The 21,405-nt window shown below is 43.1% G+C and overlaps 1 protein-coding gene across 1 annotated transcript; it reads left to right on the top strand.

The window, feature by feature from the left end:
- The first annotated feature begins 8,788 nt into the window (after window positions 1–8,788).
- LOC126443352 (protein roadkill-like) lies at window positions 8,789–17,206 on the top strand. The gene is made up of 3 exons (XM_050090945.1): window positions 8,789–9,446; window positions 16,239–16,388; window positions 17,155–17,206. Exons 1-3 carry the CDS (start codon window positions 9,127–9,129, stop codon window positions 17,189–17,191), a joined length of 507 nt encoding a protein of 168 aa, XP_049946902.1. The 5' UTR covers window positions 8,789–9,126; the 3' UTR covers window positions 17,192–17,206.
- Window positions 17,207–21,405: the final 4,199 nt, after the last annotated feature.

Raw genomic sequence — 21,405 nt, 5'->3', positions numbered from 1 at the left:
ATTCCATTATCCTCGTTTGCTTTTGTTGCTGTTCATTTTATATCCTCCTTTCAAGACACTATCCATTCCGTTCAACTACCTTTCCAAATGCTTTGCTGTCTCTGACAGAATTTCAATGTCATTGGTGAACCTCGAAGTTTTTATTTCTTCTCCATGGATTTTAATACCTACTCCGAATTTTTCTTTTGTTTCCTTTACTGCTTGCTCAATATACAGATTGAATAACATCACGAAGAGGCTACAAACCTGTCTTACTCCCTTCCCAACAACTGCTTCTCTTTTGTGCCCCTCGACTCTTATAACTGCCTTCTGGTGTCTGTACAATTTGTAAATAGCCTTTCGCTCCCTGTATTTTACCTCTGACACCTTTAGAATTTGATAGAGAGTATTCCAGTTAACATTGTCAAAAGCTTTCTCTAAGTCCACAAATTCTAGAAACGTAGGTTTGCCTTTCATCTAAGATAAGTCATAAGGTCAGTATTGCTTCACGTGTTCCAACATTTCTATGGAATCCAAACTGATCTTCCCCGAGGTCGGCTTCTACCACTTTTTCCATTCGCCTGTAAGGAATTCGTCTTAGTATTTTGCAGCTGTGACTTATTAAACTGATAGTTCGGTAATTTTCATATCTGTCAACAAGTGCTTTCTTTGGGATTGGAATTATTATATTCTTCTTGAAGTCTGAGGGTATTTAGCTTGTCTCATACATCTTGCTCACCAGATGGTAGAGTTTTGTAAGGACTGGCTCTCCCAAGGCCGTCAGTAGTTCTAATGGAATGTTGTCTACTCTCGGGGCCTTGTTTCAATTCAGGTCTTTCAGTGCTCTGTCAAACTCTTCACGCAGTATCGTACCTCTCATTTCATCTTCATCTACATCCTCTTCCATTTCCATAATATTGTCCTCAAGTACATCGCCCTTGTATAGACCCTCTATATACTCCTTCCACCTTTCTGCTTTCCCTTCTTTGCCTAGAACTGGATTTCCATCTGAGTTCTTGATATTCATACAAGTGGCTCTCTTTTCTCCAAAGGTCTCTTTAATTTTCCTATAGGCAGTATCTACCTTACCCCTATTGAGGTAAGCCTCTACATCCTTACATTTGTCCTCTAGCCATCCCTGCGTAGCCATTTTGCATTTCCTGTCATTATCATTTTTGAGACGTTTGTATTCCTTTTTGCATGCCTCATTTACTGCATTTTTATTTTTTCTTACTTTATCAGTTAAATTCAATATGTTTTCTGTTACCCAAGGATTTCTACAAGCCCTCGTCTTTTTACCTACTTGATTCTCTGCTTGCTTCACTACTTCGTCCTTCAGAGCTGCCCATTGTTCTTCTACTGTATTTCTTTCCCCCATTCCCGTCAATTGTTCCCTTATGCCGTCCCTGAAGCTCTGTACAAACTCTGGTTTAACCGGTTTATCCAGGTCCCATCTCCTTAAATTCCCACCTTTTTGCAGTTTCTTCAGTTTCAATCTACAGTTTATAACCCATACATTGTGGTCAGAGTCCATATCCGCCCCGGGAAATGTCTCACAATTTAAAACCTGGTTCCTAAATCTCTGTCTTGCCTTTATATAACCTATCTGATACCTCCTAGTATCTCCACGATTATTCCATGTATATAACCTTCTTTTATGATTCTTGAACCAAGAGTTAGCTATGATTAAGTTATGCTCTGTGCAAAATTCTACCAGACAGCTTCCTCTTTCATTTCTAATCCCCAATCCATATTCACCTACTATGTACCCCTTTTCCTATTCTCGAATTCCAGTCACCTGTGACTATTAAATTTTAATCTCCCTTCACTACCTGAATAATTTCTTTTATCTCAGCATACATTTCATAAACTTCTCCATCATCTGCAGAGCTAGTTGCCATCATCAGTTAACCATACAGTAAAGCTGCATGCCCTTGGGCAAAATTATAGCTGTAGTTTCCCATTGGTTTCAGCTGTTCACGGTACCAGCACAGCAAGGCCGTTTTGGTTAGTGTTATAAGGCCAGATCAGTCAGTCATCCAGACTGTTGCCCCTGCAAGTACTGAAAAGGCTGCTGCCCCTCTACAGGAAGCACACATTTGTCTGGCCTCTCAATAGATACCCCTCCATTGTGTTTGCACGTACGGTATGGCCATCTGTATTGCTGAGGCACGCAAGCCTCCCCACCAACAGCACGGTCCATGGTTCATGGGGGGGGGGGGGGGGGGGATGAGCAACACTTAAAGGACGTCTCAGGGACCGTGAGCTGCCTTGACAATTTTCTGGTTGTTGGAAAGTATACAGCTGATGTTGCTCTTCTCCCCATTCACAGAAGCTTACCTTCGTTGTAATCTTGGCAAATGTTCTTTTTCCATCCACCAGGTCGAATATTTAGGACACATCGTCAGGATATCAGGCATATGGCTTACACCACATTGTGTGCCTGCCATCCAAAAATTACTGGCCTCAATAGATGCATTCCAGCCGAAGTCTAAGTCAGCGAGCCTGCTATAGATCATTCATGCCCCATGCTTCAGCGATTCTGACACCACTCGCTCTGTAACAGAGTTCGCTGGAAGTGGCCATCTTAATATAATAAGGTGTTCCAAAACCTGAAGAAGGCCCTCTTCGACCTACTTGTCTCATGGCATACAATTCAACGAAACCATTGGTGTTAGTGGCCGATGCTGACTGGCACACTTTTGTCCCATATTGAGAATGGCATGGAGCGACCCACTGCGTTTGTATCCAAGACACGTACAGCAGGATAGAGGAACCACATAGAAAAGGAGGCTTTGGTCATCATTTTTGGTAGCAAACGCTTCCATGCCTACATCTATAGCCGCCGTTTCACACTCATGACAGATCACAAGCCTCTAATGCTTCTCTTCAAGTATTCAGCAACTTGCCACTGTGGGCTCTGTTTCTCTCAGGATATGCCTATTGTATCCAATATCACCCTAATGCCGCCCCTGCCAATGCCAATATCCTATCGCGATTTCATGTCAGCCAGAACCCAGAATTTCATGAGGATCCAGAAGTCTGTTTTCATGAGGACAGTGAGGCTGCCATCATCAAAGACCTATCTTCCAAAATTGATGCACGCCTTGTGGGGTAACACAGTGACAGGCCATGTCCTCCAAGAGGTTTTGCATTATACAACAGAAAGATGGCCTGCTGACAAAGTAATTTCCCGTGTACCCAGACCTCCAAGCCTTCTGTAGCACGCAGCAAAAGTCTTTATCCTTGCATCACATTGTGCTGATAAAGGTCGTGATGGGCTGCGCTCAGGTCCTCATTCCCAGAACCCTATGGCACTGGGAAGTCATTTTGACTCTCCTAGCAATACATCCACTGGGTGTGAAGACACTTAATGCGAGAATGGTGAAAGAGTGCCTCACATGTCAAAACGAGCAAGCTGTGCCTCTGTCAGTATTTTCCATGGCCTCCTATGGGGACTCGTTGGTCCTGTCTTCATTTGGACTTTGCTGGCCCATTCCTTGGATCTGTGTGTCCTCTGATTTTGAATGTGAGCAGTGGGTTCTGCTTTGTGTTTTTCATGCCATTCGCAACCTCAGTGAAGACGATCCAGATTGTTTCATGGTAGTTCGCCCCTAAAGGCGTCCCAAAAGCCTTGGTCACTGACAATGGCCCCAATTATCATCAGCAGAATTCTGATTCTTGCTGTTCAATTTAATTTCATCAGTCCACATGGTCAACCTCACAAATCACCATTTTCCCTAGAATCAGAACAGCCCCATACCTTCTTGGATCAATAGATGGTGTAGGTTTTCTTCGCAGGATCCAGTGCAGCTGTGGACACCCTTCCTTTATTCTCCATTTGATTGGGCAGGCAATGTTTGAATTCCAGTTGCTGCGAAGAGGCTGTTGCTGCTGGCATATCCATGAAGTATGCGCCCATCATGGATCCAAACCACTAATGGGTGCCATAACTCCTTCTTGCACTCCAGACGCCTGTAATGCGACTCTCTTTGCGCCATCTACCATTTCCCCCACCCAAGACCTCCTGTGGCCAGCCACAATTCGTCACACTCTCATCCCATTCATCCCATATGAATAGAAGTGGATCGTGGATCCAGTCCCCCCCCCCCCCCCCCCCGACCTAGATGCACTTTTGGGGGAGAAGGGCGGGCAGTGGCAACATGAATTACGGTTGTACCATGTATGCCACAGAATGTAACACTCATGCAGTCCATAGCAGCCACGCAAGATTTTCAGAAGGCGCACCAAGAACTACAGACCAATAGATATCTCCACAGGCAAAAGTAAGAAGTCGCTGGCCTTATCGCAAGACCGTGCCTGTATCCGGTCACGAGTTAGAACGGGACAGCACGGTTCTTCCTGGAGAATAACTATTTAAGGAAACCCAGGGATCACTGTGGACAGTTCCCATCGACGAGAGTTGGCTGATTCATGCTATTGTCTATACGCCATCGATGACGACAATGCAGCGGCGAGAAGTAGGCTTCTGATTTGGAAAACAGCTCTCACCGAGTGTTGGTCATTTCAATGTTTAGTTCCGGCTCCAGGGATTTAGGTGGAGCCAAATGCACAGAATTGTATTTTGTTCGGAAACGCAGAGGAGGTATAGTCAGATTGTAATTATAAATTGTGACAAACAGTTAATTTGCCTTTCGAAGGGACAATAATGAAACTAAGAAAATTTTTTGCTTCAACTGGGATACTCAATAACGAAAAACAGATGGATTTTGCAGAAATTATGAGCTCCACAGTGAGAATAAACAGCTAAAGGGTAGTTCTGTTGTATGAATGCATAAGGCCCACAGGAATTCCCCCACATAGATGCAGCACAGTCACAGGCCTGTCCTCAGAAACGTGCTTTATAATTGCACGAAAGTTACCCATGTACTTGTCATCTTGTTTGTCAACTTCAGTAGGATCTAAGTCGTTAAGGGGGCCTTAATGCAATCTCCTGACATCCACAGATAATCACATCGATGAGAGGGTCTAGCCGTTTTCTGCTTCCTTCCCACCCCCTCCACCAAGCCTTGGTCGTGGTGATGTTTGATATCTTTTGCCTTGTTCATCATCAAGTGAACAAAATTTTGACCATGGATTAGAGTAGCTATATAGTAAGTACTGCACGCCTGGATGTTGAAATATTGATCATGCTTCCACACCAGAAACTTGGAGTTTTCCAGGGCTGTAACATTTTGATTACTATCTTTACCAGATTTGTCATAGTGAAAAACAAACAGTACTTACAGAAGACACCGTCCTCTTTGGCAGAGTATACTAAATAAAGTTGAATGTACGATATTGGAAAATTTGCAAAGTGAGGGGAAATATATAAATTGCATTAGGCACAGAAAAGTTTTGGAATTGTTGTAGCTTCATGTGGTAATCAGATTTTTTGATACTTAGCGATCAAATACTTATCTCATAGTTACAGCCCAATCGTGTATTGTCTCCACGCAGCCAAACATAACCATTTCCCGTCAATGATCGGCACAATTGGACCAGAGGACCCAGTCCACTCCATGTAAACACAGTCCACACCAGTATAGAGCTAGCACCAGCTTGCACTGTGTCTTGTTGACAGCTTGGGCCTGGACTTCGTGATCCAATCAGACCATCGTCTTCCAGTCGTCTAGGGTCCAACCAATTTGATCACGAGCACAGGAGAGGGGCTATAGGGAAAGTCGTGCTGTTATGCAATTGCACTCACGTTGGTCACCTGTTGTCATAGCCCATTAACGTAATTTCGCTGCACTGTCCTAAGAGATGCGTTTATCGTATGTCTCACATTGATTTTTGCGGTTGTTTCGCGTAGTGTTCCTTGCCTCTGACAAACGCCGCTGCTCTCGGCCCCTAAATGAACGCCGTCGGCCACTGCCTTGTTTGTGGTGAGAGGTACTCTCGGCATACTCTTGACGCCGTGGATCTCCAAATGTTGAATTGTCTGACGATTTCCGAAATGGAATGTCCCATTTGTCTACCTCCACCTTATAATCAGCGTTCAAAGTTTATTAATACCCGTAGTGCGGCTATAATCAAGCTGGAAACCTTTTCATGTGAATCACCTGAATGCAATCGACAGCTCGGCCAATAAACTGCCGCTTCATACCTTTTGTATGCCGGACTACCGCCATATGTGAAAGTGCATACCGCTATCCCATGATTTTGCTACCTCTGTGTGGATGTGGCAGCAGGCATCTCTCGTAGTTTGATTCTCGAACTTCAACCGTGGACTTCCTCTGGTATTTTTCTGATGATATATAAATGTCCATTGCACCTAAACAGATAATCAACAAACCCCTTCTAGCCAGCATTATTTTATTGATTTCGTTGTTTGTTATCTTATTAGTCCCTTTGACTTTTCACGGTGTGCCTTTAACAACACATTTCAAAAGTATTCCGTTTTTCAGTTCCTTATATCATAGAGTCCAGGTCTCACATTTACAAGATGCAACACTACAAACACGCTTTTGGAAGCATTTTTCTGGTGTGTTACCAGTCAGTTTTAGAGGCTAACATCTTTTTTCTAGGTTTTGTTCTGATTCTTACGTTTTCCTCGCTCCTTACTCCTCCAGCGATTTTATTTCCTAAATAAGTAACAAGGTGTTAGAGTACGTGGCCATCCACGACAGGTACTCGGACGCTGATTTGTCGTCGTTTTGTCACAAACCATTAGTAATACAGTTTCGTCATGACTTTGTCCACTTCATTTAAGGTGGAATCTAAGATGTGCTGGATCAAATGGTGTCGTTAAGGATATGTGGGTATTCACGTGACTCATTATTAGGACACAGGAAGAATGTCGTATTGTTGTGCTGACTTGTGAAGAACAATATTTCTACTAGGAGTACTATGTGGGTCATTTTTGACCCACGTTACCCGCCTCTATAATCATCGCACGACCAAACGCTCCCGTGACTTTTCATCATTTATGGGATTGTACAACTTACCAAAATGTCATCCCCCCTAGCTCACTCACCTAGAAGTACGAAAAATTTATCTTTTATACCAGTAGTACGATGTGGGTCATTTTTGACCCATACTATTTAACGCACAGATTGATATCAGTAATACCGGTTTTCTGTCACTGAATATGATCTGGGCACGCCTCGACGTTATTCGCGAGCTGTTACGGTACATTTTACTTTGGGCCAAAAGAACGTTAAATACAAATTATTCGGTTGTCGAATGATACTTTATATCAGCGAGGCTTTCCGTTTTCTATGGACTGGCGACATGCAGACCTACGCGAAGTAACATTGCAAAACTACAAAATAACATGTGACATATTATACTTCATTACTTTCATCGTGGCAGCGACAGTATAACAGAGGTAGTGGCGGAGGACATACGTTGCCATATGTAATTTTATTTATGTTCGAAACAGGCTTATGTCTCTTGAAGCTATTTTATTGGTCTTGACACAGCTGCTGGTCTAAGAGATTATTCATTTATTTGTGTGTGCGAGTTCTGAAGAAGGCTATATTATTATAGCAGAAACCAGGGTCCAGATTTAAAAGAAACAAAATTTAGTGCAACTGTGGGCTGTTTTTCATTCGAGACAACATATTATACAGTGCAGAATCCCAACGCCCCTCCTACACTACTGTCTGGAGCACTGCTAACAGTTCTCTTACACTACAGCAGATGTCAGTCGCGTCGCCGTTATGGAACGTCACGACTGACAGCTTCCTCACCTCCATTAAACAGGCAGATGAGCGCTGAAGTGGAGACGACACACTGTATGCAGCACACTCACAAGTCAGGCGACCATCTTCTCACAGATTACGATGGGAAAACGTAAAAGATATCCGTATCCTGAGTAACATGCATGCTGGATGTCAGAAGAATGAGAATACTGAGAAGTAACTTCCAGAAACAGTGAAGTTTTATAATGACACTATGGATGGAGTCGATGTTTTTCATCATATCACTAGATACTACAGTCTCCGAGTTGTTACACAACGATGCTCTGTAAGTGTCTTTTCCTTGACCTCGCCATGATTAACGCTCGCACAATTTTTAAGTTACGTACCTCTGAGAAGATTTCACGTCGGGACCTTATCCTCAGAGTAGCAGATGACCTCGCTGCCTCTTACACACTGCAGACAAAGGTCAGTCTCCCCTTACGGGCACTTGATACTGCCAGTGGCCAATAAGGAGTTAGAAGGTCTTCTCAAATTCAGGTTCCCTGCAGACAACAAAACAACAAATGGAAATAAAACGTCAAGTGCAACAAGTACGTGTGCAAAAGATGCCGAGCAAAAACTGTTGTCGGCTTTCTGAATCGCTGAGTAGGCAATTCTGTCACGTCCTTTTTCTTAAATATACTTAAATATCTATAATTATAGGCTGAAGTTATTTGTTCTTATGTTTTATTTCCTTCATTGCAATAACTACAAAAATGCAGAGCATTTTAGTCACCTACTGCTTTTTAGAATGTTTCACAAATATTTGGTACTTATCTTATTCTTCTATAAAAGGAAAAATACTATTAATACTCACATAAACAATATGTTTTGATTCTGTTTCAATCTTTTTATAAAGAATAACATTACAACATTGCTTTACCAAATTTACGAAAGATTGTGGAATTTCTTCTGTAACATTTAAAATAAAAAAACGTTTACTTAGAGAAAATTTATATTTGACTACGTACTGTTCATTTTAGAGACGTATAGTCAACATGAAGACGCTTAAAATACCACCCAAATACGAACAAAATGGTGGTTTCCTACTGCGGGTCAAAAATGACCCGCATGGTACTACCAGGGGTATGGCGAAGTCTGGTTCTTTTAATGTTAGGAAGTGATGGTTGACGCAGATCCACTTGTGGCTCAAGCATGTTCTCACATGGGGGGTGCTGTGCAAGGGGAAGGGTCTACTCAGTGACGCTGTGTTTCAGAATCGCCCACAGCAGGACAGGTCCAGGAGGGGAAAGAGGCTGCAGCTGTGGACCTGGGCGCCCTGCTGGACGCTGGAGACAGCGCCGTGGTGACTCTGGTGGCGGGCGACACCCGTCTGGCAGCGCACAGGGCCGTCCTGGCCGCCAGGAGTCCCGTGTTCGCCGCTGTTTTCAGCCACGGCACGCTGGAGGCCACAGTCCCAGACGTGGGGGGCCAGTTGCTGCGCCATCTCTTGGCCTACATGTATACCCTGCAGGCCCCGCAGCTGGCCAGAATGGCCCCCCAGCTGCTGGTCGTGGCTCATAAGTACGGCTTGTCAGGCCTGAAGGCACTGTGCGAGCAGCAGTTGGCCTCACAGCTGTCTGTTGAGACTGCGGTGACCACAGCTGTGCTCGCTATTCGGAACTCCTGTAGCAGCCTTAAGAAGGCCGCCGCCGCCTTCATAAAGACTCATATTTTACACGTGATGGCCACGAAGGGCTGGACAGATGCGCTACATTGTCAGCCTGAAGATTTAATTGAAGTGCTCAAGCTGCTGTCTGAGCCACCAGCAGAAACCAGGTAAATACAAGAGAAGCTACATGTCTACGTTGTCCAGTCCTGTGTAGTTCTGTGTGTGTGCGTGTATTTCCAGCTCCTTTACGTGTATCTGTGCAGCAAAATACACCATCACTGACAGACATTTTCTGATATCTCGCGATGCTTTCATTGATTTCTCATGTTAGATTAATGTTGTTGTTGTGGTCTTCAGTCCAGAGACTGGTTCCAAGGAGCTCTCCATGCTACTCTATCCTGTGCAAGCTTTTTCATCTCCCAGTACCTACTGCAACCAACATTCTTCTGAACCAGCCTAATATATTCATGTCTGGGTCTCCCTCCACAGTTTTAACCCCCCACGCTGCCCTGCAATACTAAATCAGTGATCCCTTGATGCCTCAGAATATGTCCAACCAACGGATCCCTTCCTTCAGTCAAGTGCTACAAATTCCTATTCTCCCCAATTCTATTCAGTATATCCTCATTATTTCTGTGATCTACCAATCTAATCTCCAGCATTTTTCTGTAGCACCACATTTCGAAAGCTTCTATTCTTTTCTTGTCTAAACTATTTATCACCCATCTTTCACTTCCATACATGGCTACACTCCATACAAATACGTTCAGAAAAGGCTTCCTGACGCTTGAATCTATACTCGATGTTAACAAATATCTCTTCTTCAGAAACGCTTTCCTTGCCACTGCTGGTCTACATTTTATATGCCCTCTACTTCGACCATCATCAGCTACTTTGCTCCCCAAATAGCAAAACTCATCTACTACTTTAAGTTCATTTCCTGATCTAATTCCCTCAGCATCACCTGATTTAATTGATCTACATTTCATTATCCGCCTTTTGCTTTTGTTGATGTCCATCTTGTATCCTCCTTACAAGACACTGTCCATTTCTTTCAACTGCTCTTCCAGGTCCTTTGCTGTCTGTGACAGAATTGCAATGTCGTCGCCAAACCTCAGAGTCTTTATTTCATCTCCATGGATTTTAATTCCTACTCTTAATTTTTCTTTTTTTTTCCTTTACTGCTTGCTCTATATATAGACTGAATAACATCAGGGATACGCTACGGCCCTGTCTCAGTCCCTTCCCAAACACTGCTTTCCTGTCAAGCCTGTCTATTGTTATAGCTGCCATCTGGTTTCTGTACTAATTGTAAATAGCCTTTCGCTCCCTCTATTTGACCCCTGCCACCTTCAAAATTTGAAAAAGAGTATTCCAGTCAACATTCTCAAAAGCTTTCTCTATGTCCGCTAATGTTACAAACGTAGGTTTACCTAACGTTAATCTATCTTATAAGTTGTAGGCTCAGTATTGCGTCACATCTTGCAACATTTCTATTGAATCCAAACTGGTCTTCCCCATGCTCGCTTTCTACCATTTCCATTCGTCTGTAAAGAATTCGTGTTTATTATTATTCTGCTGTTACTTGTTAAACTGATAGTTCAGTAATATTCACACCTGTTAGAATTAAAGAAGTACTAGATCCAACTGGGTTTATTACCGGATAGGTTAGGTTAAAAAAATCATTGGAGAACTTAATTATTCGTGGATTTATAAATGGTGTTATCATTATTTGCGGCCATTAGTTGTACTGAACTGCATATGTGCAATAGCCTTATAGGTTCTGGTGTAAAGTATCTGAATAAGCGGTATATTGCTGTGAAGAGGGTAGGAGCTGTATCAGCAGTGGGGTGGACACAGTGATGTGCTGCTCACAACAGATGTACACCAGACACAACGATGTGTAGTGTCAGCAGCCATGGCAGCGACCTGCAGGCTTTATTCTGTGTGCTGTGCAATTCACCAAAATCTCTTTACTCAATATTACATACACTCCTAGAAATTGAAATAAGAACACCGTGAATTCATTGTCCCAGGAAGGGGAAACTTTATTGACACATTCCTGGGGTCAGATACATCACATGATCACACTGACAGAACCACAGGCACATAGACACAGGCAACAGAGCATGCACAATGTCGGCACTAGTACAGTGTATATCCACATTTCGCAGCAATGCAGGCTGCTATTCTCCCATGGAGGCGATCGTAGAGATGCTGGATGTAGTCCTGTGGAACGGCTTGCCATGCCATTTCCACCTGGCGCCTCAGTTGGACCAGCGTTCGTGCTGGACGTGCAGACCGCGTGAGACGACGCTTCATCCAGTCCCACACATGCTCAATGGGGGACAGATCCGGAGATCTTGCTGGCCAGGGTAGTTGACTTACACCTTCTAGAGCACGTTGGGTGGCACGGGATACATGCGGACGTGCATTGTCCTGTTGGAACAGCAAGTTCCCTTGCCGGTCTAGGAATGGTAGAACGATGGGTTCGATGATGGTTTGGATGTACCGTGCACTATTCAGTGTCCCCTCTACAGAAACCAGATGGCAGTTATAAGAGTCGAGGGACATGAAAGGGAAGCAGTGGTTGGGAAGGGAGTAAGACAGGGTTGTAGCCTCTCCCCGATGTTGTTCAATCTGTATATTGAGCAAGCAGTAAAGGAAACAAAAGAAAAATTCGGGGTAGGTATTAAAATTCATGGAGAAGAAATAAAAACTTTGAGGTTCGCCGATGACATTGTAATTCTGTCAGAGACAGCAAAGGACTTGGAAGAGCAGTTGAATGGAATGGACAGTGTCTTGAAAGGAGGATATAAGATGAACATCAATAAAAGCAAAACAAGGATAATGGAATGTAGTCTAATTAAGTCGGGTGATGCTGAGGGAATTAGATTAGGAAATGAGGCACTTAAAGTAGTAAAGGAGTTTTGCTATTTGGGGAGCAAAATAACTGATGATGGTCGAAGTAGAGAGGATGTAAAATGTAGGCTGGCAATGGCAAGGAAAGCGTTTCTGAAGAAGAGAAATTTGTTAACATCCAGTATAGATTTAAGTGTCAGGAAGTCATTTCTGAAAGTATTCGTATGGAGTGTAGCCATGTATGGAAGTGAAACATGGACGATAAATAGTTTGGACAAGAAGAGAATAGAAGCTTTCGAAATGTGGTGCTACAGAAGAATGCTGAAGATTAGATGGGTAGATCACATAACTAATGAGGAAGTATTGAATAGGATTGGGGAGAAGAGAAGTTTGTGGCACAACTTGACCAGAAGAAGGGATCGGTTGGTAGGACATGTTCTGAGGCATCAAGGGATCACCAATTTAGTATTGGAGGGCAGCGTGGAGGGTAAAAATCGTAGAGGGAGACCAAGAGATGAATACACTAAGCAGATTCAGAAGGATGTAGGTTGCAGTAGGTACTGGGAGATGAAGAAGCTTGCACAGGATAGAGTAGCATGGAGAGCTGCATCAAACCAGTCTCAGGACTGAAGACCACAACAACAACAACTCGACGATCACCAGTGGTGTACGGCCAGTGTAGGAGATCGCTCCCCACACCATGATGCCGGGTGTTGGCCCTGTGTGCCTCGGTCGTATGCAGTCCTGATTGTGGCGCTCACCTGCACGGCGCCAAACACGCATACGACCATCATTGGCACCAAGGCAGAAGCGACTCTCATCGCTGGAGACGACATGTCTCCATTCGTCCCTCCATTCACGCCTGTCGCGACACCACTGGAGGCGGGCTGCACGATGTTGGGGCGTGAGCGGAAGACGGCCTAACGGTGTGCGGGACCGTAGCCCAGCTTCATGGAGACGGTTGCGAATGGTCCTCGCCGATACCCCAGGAGCAACAGTGTCCCTAATTTGCTGGGAAGTGGCGGTGCGGTCCCCTACGGCACTGTGTAGGATCCTACAGTCTTGGCGTTCATCCGTGCGTCGCTGCTGTCCGGTCCCAGGTCGACGGGCACGTGCACCTTCCGCCGACCACTGGCGACAACATCGATGTACTGTGGAAACCTCACGCCCCACGTGTTGAGCAATTCGGCGGTACGTCCACCCGGCCTCCCGCATGCCCACTATACGCCCTCGCTCAAAGTCCGTCAACTGCACATACGGTTCACGTCCACGCTGTCGCGGCATGCTACCAGTGTTAAAGACTGCGATGGAGCTCCGTATGCCACGGCAAACTGGCTGACACTGACGGCGGCGGTGCACAAATGCTGCGCAGCTAGCGCCATTCGACGGCCAACACCGCGGTTCCTGGTGTGTCCGCTGTGCCGTGCGTGTGATCATTGCTTGTACAGCCCTCTCGCAGTGTCCGGAGCAAGTATGGTGGGTCTGACACACCGGTGTCAATGTGTTCTTTTTTCCATTTCCAGGAGTGTATATTGTTGTCTGCTGTCTCTTCTGGTGTTCACAATGAGATACTTACAACCGACATATGCCGCATAAAGGAAGGATGGCGTTGATCAACAAGCGTGTTGTCCGGCGTTAACACCAGGAACTCTGCAGCGCAGTTCAAAGAGATCAGAAAAGAATTTAAAACTTTCCATCTCTGATGTTGTCATGACATAAAGATTAAACCTTGGAAAAAAATAGGTGCTCTACAGAAGACGGTCAGACTGATCGCTATTTCCACGTAACTACTGCAGTTTGATTTCTATGTTTCTCCTTCACTTTCTATGTTCATTTCTGAAATATACCTACGGTTCACAGAACAAACTGTTTATTCTCCCCAAGTAGTAGAGCGTTATTAGATACAGGTCTTAAGATGTGTGCTAGAATCCAAGAAGAAGGGTGCGGTGCTGAATCGAATCATGAGGAAGACATCCGTTGCAGGACGTGACACAAGTACGTCTGCAGGAAGCTGTAGGTACTTACTCCTCAAACAGCCTGCGGCCACTTCAGGAGACAACAGACCAGTCTCTGCAACCCAGAAAGATCCACAAAATGCGCAGATCCACACAACGCTTCCCATTTCCTTTCGCCTTGTGTTCCGTTGTTCCAAAGGATATGTGCTGTAATTTGGACATTCCCATTCTCTAGCACATTAGGAGAGGTGGTTTTATTAGTCAAAACACTGTATGTGCTTCTTAGTGGAACATCTGTCAGTTGTCTACCAAACTGGCAGCCTTGCTTGTTGTTCTCTATGCTGTTTCTAAAGGCTGCCCAAAGAACTTCACAGTGTTAGGACATTCCCTAGCCCATACATTGCAGTTACTGATACATCTCCCACAATATGAGTATTCATAAGACCTTTTGTCTCATCATCATTTTCTATATGCTGTATCACTTGACAAATGCACCATAAAATCCTAATGCCCAATAGTTCACACATATTTGCTTTTTGCAGATGTTTTGTGTGTGTGTGTGCGTGTGTGTGTGTGTGTGTGTGTGTGTGTGTGTGTGTGTGTGTGTGTGTGTACAGTAGGTTCAGAAATTTGCTTTAGAGACTTATATGACTTGTAGAGGGGAGTGAGTACTCGAATCCATGTCCAGAAACAAACCGTTTCCCTCCCACGACGGTTTCAGTTCAGATGTTTAACTCATCCACTTCTGCTTGAGCAGCTGAGTTAGGTGTGATGCAGTACAGTTACTAGATAACAATACGAAAGAAACACAACGAAAGATTCCTTTATCAGCTAAGCCTCCTTGTTTGTATTAACCCTTGAATATTACGTGTTCACATTACTCCAAAACAAAAGATCAAGCTAGGATACTGTACATGCAGAAAGTAATGTTTAAGTGTTAATGCAAACAGATGTGTGGAACTGATAAATGGATGCTTAGCTGTGTTTACTTTCGGACTGTTACCTAATAAATGTATTGCATCATGCCTAATTCACTTCCTGAAGCAGAAGTGAATGATTTAAAGACGTGAACTCAAACTGTCGTAGGATGCATACAGTACATTTCCAGACGAAATTCCTGTTCACCATATTACGTTCTCTCCCCCCTCTACAAGTCCTAGTAGTTTGTAAAGAGAATTTCCGAACACCCTATGTATGCTTCCATCACTGATAGAGTTTCCACTCATCGATCTGTATCTTCTCCTCACTTGTAGCAACCACAGCTTACTTTAGTCACATTTAATGACTAATAATGATTTAATGCGTATTTACACAACATTGCATTGTCTCCTGTGTTATGTACCCCATGTCTCCTTAATTTAAATCTAACTCTTTCCTTCGTTCTACGGGAAATTTTCTTATCACAGTCTGATAGAACTGTATATATAGAATATAAGAATTAAACATAATTTCTATTTTCATTCGAATAACAACTTCTGACTACATATCATGCACAAGTGTATGTATAGAATGCTTCTGTTTGCCTTTTTTATCTTACTCATTGCTCAATGTTCGCTAGTTTATTGAGAGTACTCGTTGGCCAATGTGAAACAAATATATTTACTTGCCTATTTTGGTGACAGTTAAACGTATTAAGGGAATAGCTGCACAGTATCACACATCTGTATCCCTTGCTTCTCTAAATTTCTTTTGGTGCACAGTTCAGAATTTGCTCTTCTGTAATTTAGCAGCTGTGCATCCTACAGCCAAGTCCCTAACAGCTACCGATACTATCTGATGATAATGGTACAAGTTGTACATTAAAGATTATTTCCATTTTTATTTCTGTGGGAATGTTGTTTTTATGTATTTAAACTACGCTGATGACTAGTTGTCATATCAGTTCAACCTAAATGTTGACCTTAGCATGTACCTTTTATTTGTACTTTAATTTATTCAGCCTGTTGTTTGCTAAGCGATGCTACTAGTGTGGGGGCTAAACCGATTAGCACAGGGGTAAGTGTCTCAGAGGACCCACTACTGATGTTGAAAGTGTGTGTTCTATTAGCTGTGTCTGGACAAATTCTCAGCAGCATTGTCTGCAGTAGGCTGCCCTCTGTCCTCCGTGTGCACTGCGTGACCACACCCTGTGTCTCTGCACAGCACTCCAGCCACTGGAGACAACGAGGTCATCCCCACCAGTCAGCTGCACATGGGCCACAAAAACTGCAGCAGGGCCCCTGTTCCAGCTGCAAAGCACACAGCTACCTGCCCCACTCCCACATTTGATGATGCTTCCGTCTCTTTCCTGAGGTGAGTACTGTCGCTATACATGCACCATTTCCACATTCACTATACCACTTATGAGGGCGTTAGCCAAGTGATCTTTTCCAAAAACAGAATTTCAATTTATTGTATTTTTCGATAAAATAGAAGTTATAATTGTCAAGAAACGGCATTTTATTTGTTAATTTTTGATGTTTGTGTAAGCATGTATCATAGCGTATCTCGAGATATTTCTCTGGGAACAGAGTGTGAATTACAACCCGTTCAGACCACAGTTATTTGACAAAGGTACTATAAACAACCTTTACTCGCCAGATGTAGTGAATGAATAGGTGTGTCGGGTGAAAGTTATCGTTTCAGTGGTGGTTTCCCATCTCCTAAAGTAAATTTGTATAAAATTGGGTGTTACAGCTACATTTATGCATTGTAACTAAAAATATTACTTTAATGAGAATAAATAATTATCTACAAGTTCGTTATGGTCGTCAAAAGGAAATGATGATGGGTCATTATGAAGGAAAAGACGTAAAAATAATATCCATTAGCAGAATAAAGTTATGGACTGTTGTAGAATGAAGTTTAATTTTTATGTGATTTCCTGTATTTTTCCTTCAAATTATTTTTTGACGTGTCAGTATTTAGTAATAACTGCAAATTTGCGCCATGCTAGGTGTAAAATACCTGTTTAACATTTGCAACAAGCAGTAGCCTTAACTAGTAGGTCATCCTATCAAACGACCTCACTTGGCTCAAACTTTCAACTGTCAGTTTTATTTCCGTGTTTGTTTTGCAGACACTCTAATTACGTTTCACGGGATGAGCCGGAATAGCACCATTGAATGAATGGCGTCTGTAAGAGACGGAGGTTCAGTCTGCCACGAGAGCTGAATATGAGGTCGTCTAGCAGTAGTTGTTGGAAATCATTTGTTGGAACATCAGCCTCAACGAAACTGGGAGTCACACGTGCATCGTGTGGCGAGGCAGCCTAGTAGTAAAGGCGACTGCTTGTGATGAGCGAGAAATATGTATTCGACATCCAGTATGGAACAAATTTTCGGTGGTCACTACATAATGGTCAAGATGGCTGGTCATGTTAATCAGGCAATCCTCCTGCACGTGTGGTCAGGTCGAGTCGTGTGTAGTGGCGTACGACGTCTTCTGTAAACAAATCCCTGCAATTGACAGTGTGTCACAGGTGTTGTGGGTACAGATCTTGACTCAGCATGGGGAAATTTCTGCGTAAATGGATCCTGATATCGACTTATATTTATGCTAATCGATTGTCGATGGTAGCAGATAATGGTAGATGACTTTACGAAAAACTGTGAGTGCACATTGCATTACATTTGTTGCATATTTAAAGACCTGCTACGTGACATTTTAAAAAGCATGTCGTGCATTCTGCAATTTTACATATAATACTGCATTGTTCTACATCACTAGTAAAATTAGTTTTGAGCTATAAATGGAGGGTAATAACAATTAATTACAAAGTAAATTAAATTAGTTGTAGGAAATAGATTATTAATAAATCATAGTAATTTAGAACAGAAAATAGAAACATAGGAAAGGAATGATCTCCAAATACTATTTTACTGTTAAAACAAAATATAACAAATAAATTATGATTTGTGTGGTTGCCATTCCATGTGGGACGGCCTTGGCAGAAATGTTACTAAATGAAATACATCATGAGTGACTGCGAATGTATTTGTTTATACTCTCTATGGAGTACTGACACTTATTAGATCTTATCTAGGGCATACTATTGCACTGTTTGTGTTGCAATGGCTAGATGTAGCTACCCATATACATGTCGTATGTGTGCTGTTATCTTGTATGTCTCTGAGCATGATGTTTTTATCTTTAAGCAGTGTCATAGGCTGGAGTGGAACCACAGAACTTAAACTTTAAGATTCGCCTCACCATATAGCATATTCCTTAGATGTAATGAGTGTCTCAGTTTTTCAATTAGTCGTTTTCCTTCCCGTTTTTAACTGTTGTATTGAAAATTCATATCAGGTAAATGAAAAAATCACATGCGATGCCTCCTTTCTTATAGTTATCTTTTTTTGTCTGTTTTAGCTATTGAACCTCTTATAATATGATGTTATTGCTGTGCTTGTGTCATTTTCTGTGCCCGCATCTACATCAATGTCTGTGATGTGTCTGAGTTTGTGTCCTCCCAAGGATCATGTTGTTGTGGTTGTTACGTGCTTGTCTGAGATCTGCCATATGAGTTCCCTCGTCTGTAGATTTCGTGCAGTGTTCTTGAAACATCAACAGTTGCGTTGCTTAGAGCACACTACTTGTCTGGGTCTCGTAGCATTTCTTTGATGTCGTTATGCTCTGTTACAGATCTTACATGTGTGAGGGTGTTGAATGTAATGTCACATGTTCAGGAGACCCATATTCCCCACATGTGCGTGTAGTACTTTAGCTAAGGCCCACTCCGTTCAAGCCCAGTCGCAATGTGAACAATGGCATGGATGGATCCGTATGCTTCTGATGAAGCTGTACCTGTAAATTGTGGAAGAAGGAGAAAACACGATGGCCTTTGTCGGTCATCTCCCAGTCCATTTTTCAGGTCTCAAGGTGGCTGTTATTTAATTGACTCGTGTCTGCAAAGTTTTCCCCTGTTATTACTGGAATCTTGTAGTGTGTACCCCTCATGACCCAGCACACCGCCGCTCTGTGGTGGATAATGACGTCAGTGCGGCAAGACCCCAGATCCACACACAAGGCTTCTACTGACGTGGTGCCAAAAGCACGCAGCATTCTGAGTAGCATGCTCCTCTGTCCTAGCCTCACTGTGCTTCCATAGGCCACTGGACACAGGCAGTGTGTTTATGCACCTGCTGCGAAGCATAGTAAGGCTCCCAAGAGAGCTGTGTCATATGTTTGTAGCGCATGCACAGGGCCATATACTGATTTCATTGCCAATGCACTTACTGTTAAAGTCAAAGACAATGAATTTTGCACGTGAACAATGCGTATACATGCCCACAATTAGCAACAATGAGTGTTCAACATGCCTTCTTAATATAATTAAGGTGTAATACAATAAGGTATTGTGTGACATAAGAATTTCTTTATTATTCAAGGGGATATATGGGAGCGAAAGAAGTTTTGTAAAGTATATATTTTGGTACAAAGTCCGTAAGTGAGTTTAAGGAAACACAACGCCTGCTCCACAGAGATTCCAGTACTTCGTGCTTTGGTGAACCAGGACAGTCAGCCATGGGCATGTATAAACTGTGGATCCAATTTACATTTAAAAGCCTCGTACCCCATAGGTGGACTATACAATTCACGCACAGTAATACCTAATCATGGAAGACAGAACACTTATTCTGAAGTTACATCACGAACTGGAAACTGACAGGCATTTGCCAAATGTCGTGCATAAAAGTAATGCAGGTGATGTAACACAAAAAGAGGTGCATGCTAACAGCCAACGAGAAGAAAGAATCGAAAAAATTATTGAAGAGACAGACCACAGCGAGAATCTGTAGAAATGCCAGGTACCTCTCTGCTTGAGGCGACAAGCAAACATGCACACCGCAAAACATACGATATTGTTAAACACAGTGTACATACTGTCGAGGAAATACTTTAAAATATATTGTATGTAGTATATTCAAAATTAGTGGAATCTCGGTAAAGTACGTAACAGAAAAGGAATTATACCAATTTATAGAGCTACGAAAACTTGAGGGACGCAGTCCCAATAAAATATCAAAAAGCGATGAGGGAACTACTGGAGAAGGAAACAAATGTTAGAACAGAACACAAAACAAATTACGAGAGAATTTAAAAGAATGGTCGAGAATTGTGTTAGTAAGTATATCAAGAAGAGAGCAGAACGTGTGTCGAGAAAGACTTTTGTTATGCGTGGTTCCAATAATGTACAGGTAGAAGAAAGTTAAGACCTTTCTCGCTGACAGCTGTGCGAACGCGTAAAACACCTTACATAAAAGATCACAAGCTATGAAAGACTAAGTGCCTACGAATGATAACCTCAGAAACGGAGAGGCTTCGAACGTGCCAGCGTTGTCGGCATCTAGAGAAAGTGGCTGGAGACCAGTGAAACCAAGAGCAGACAGTGATGTGTTGAGCGCCCACAACTCATCTCAGAACACCGAGGTCAGAGGTTTGTACAGCAGGGCAAGTGGTGATTTGTTGCAGATCTGGCGACACAGTATAATTCTGGTGCCGGCACAAGTGGTTCACAGCACAAAGTTTGACACAAGTTGTTGAATGTGAATATTCATACTATATGACCTGATACAAGTTTGCATGTGGACAGAATTAAAGCATCATAGTTGGATCTTGTCCTCTCGTCTTGTATAGGGTGCCTAATGGATGCTTCGTTCTCAGAATGCTATACAACAATTCAAGCAAATAACTTTAATAGTTTTACTTCGTTAAAGCAGATTGACAATACTTAACTTTAATGTAAAAAGGAGTCGCAAGCGATGGGCGAAATGCAATATAAATTAGTCTAGTGCAATATGCAATGTTCAGGCAAGTCTGTCTCTCAGATTGTTGATCACAAATATCAGTTCTCGTAGCAGTCTCTGCCAGGCCATGCTAATGCTGTCCACTAATGTCTGGCCGAGGCTGGCAGGACCGGCGCCTATATTCATTTCTTGCAGTTGTCACTCCAGTCATGGTGCGGTCCTAATCTGTGCGCCATTGGCCCATGTCGTTTCACTGCCTTCTCTGGTCTTGCGTTCTTTGTCTTCGTTCTGGCGCCAGTGGTTACACCAGAACAGTCATTACCACTGTAGTGGGAGCAGGCTCATCGAGACTGGACAGTGGATCACTAGAAACATATGGTCTAGTAGGATGAATCATGTTCTTTTGGTTACATTATGCTGATGGCAATCTCCAGACATGCCATCATTCAGGTGAATACTTACCCAAAAGATGCACAACATATATGCTGGACAGTGAGAGCTGGACTATGTGGTGGGTGTAATCATCTGGGCTTACATGGCATCTGTAACCGATGCCACCATGACAGCTGAGGATTACCTGT

Source organism: Schistocerca serialis, unplaced genomic scaffold (genome assembly GCF_023864345.2).
Source record: "Schistocerca serialis cubense isolate TAMUIC-IGC-003099 unplaced genomic scaffold, iqSchSeri2.2 HiC_scaffold_1466, whole genome shotgun sequence".
NCBI classification, from domain to species: domain Eukaryota; kingdom Metazoa; phylum Arthropoda; class Insecta; order Orthoptera; family Acrididae; genus Schistocerca; species Schistocerca serialis.
This window is presented reverse-complemented; position numbering and strand designations above follow the sequence as displayed.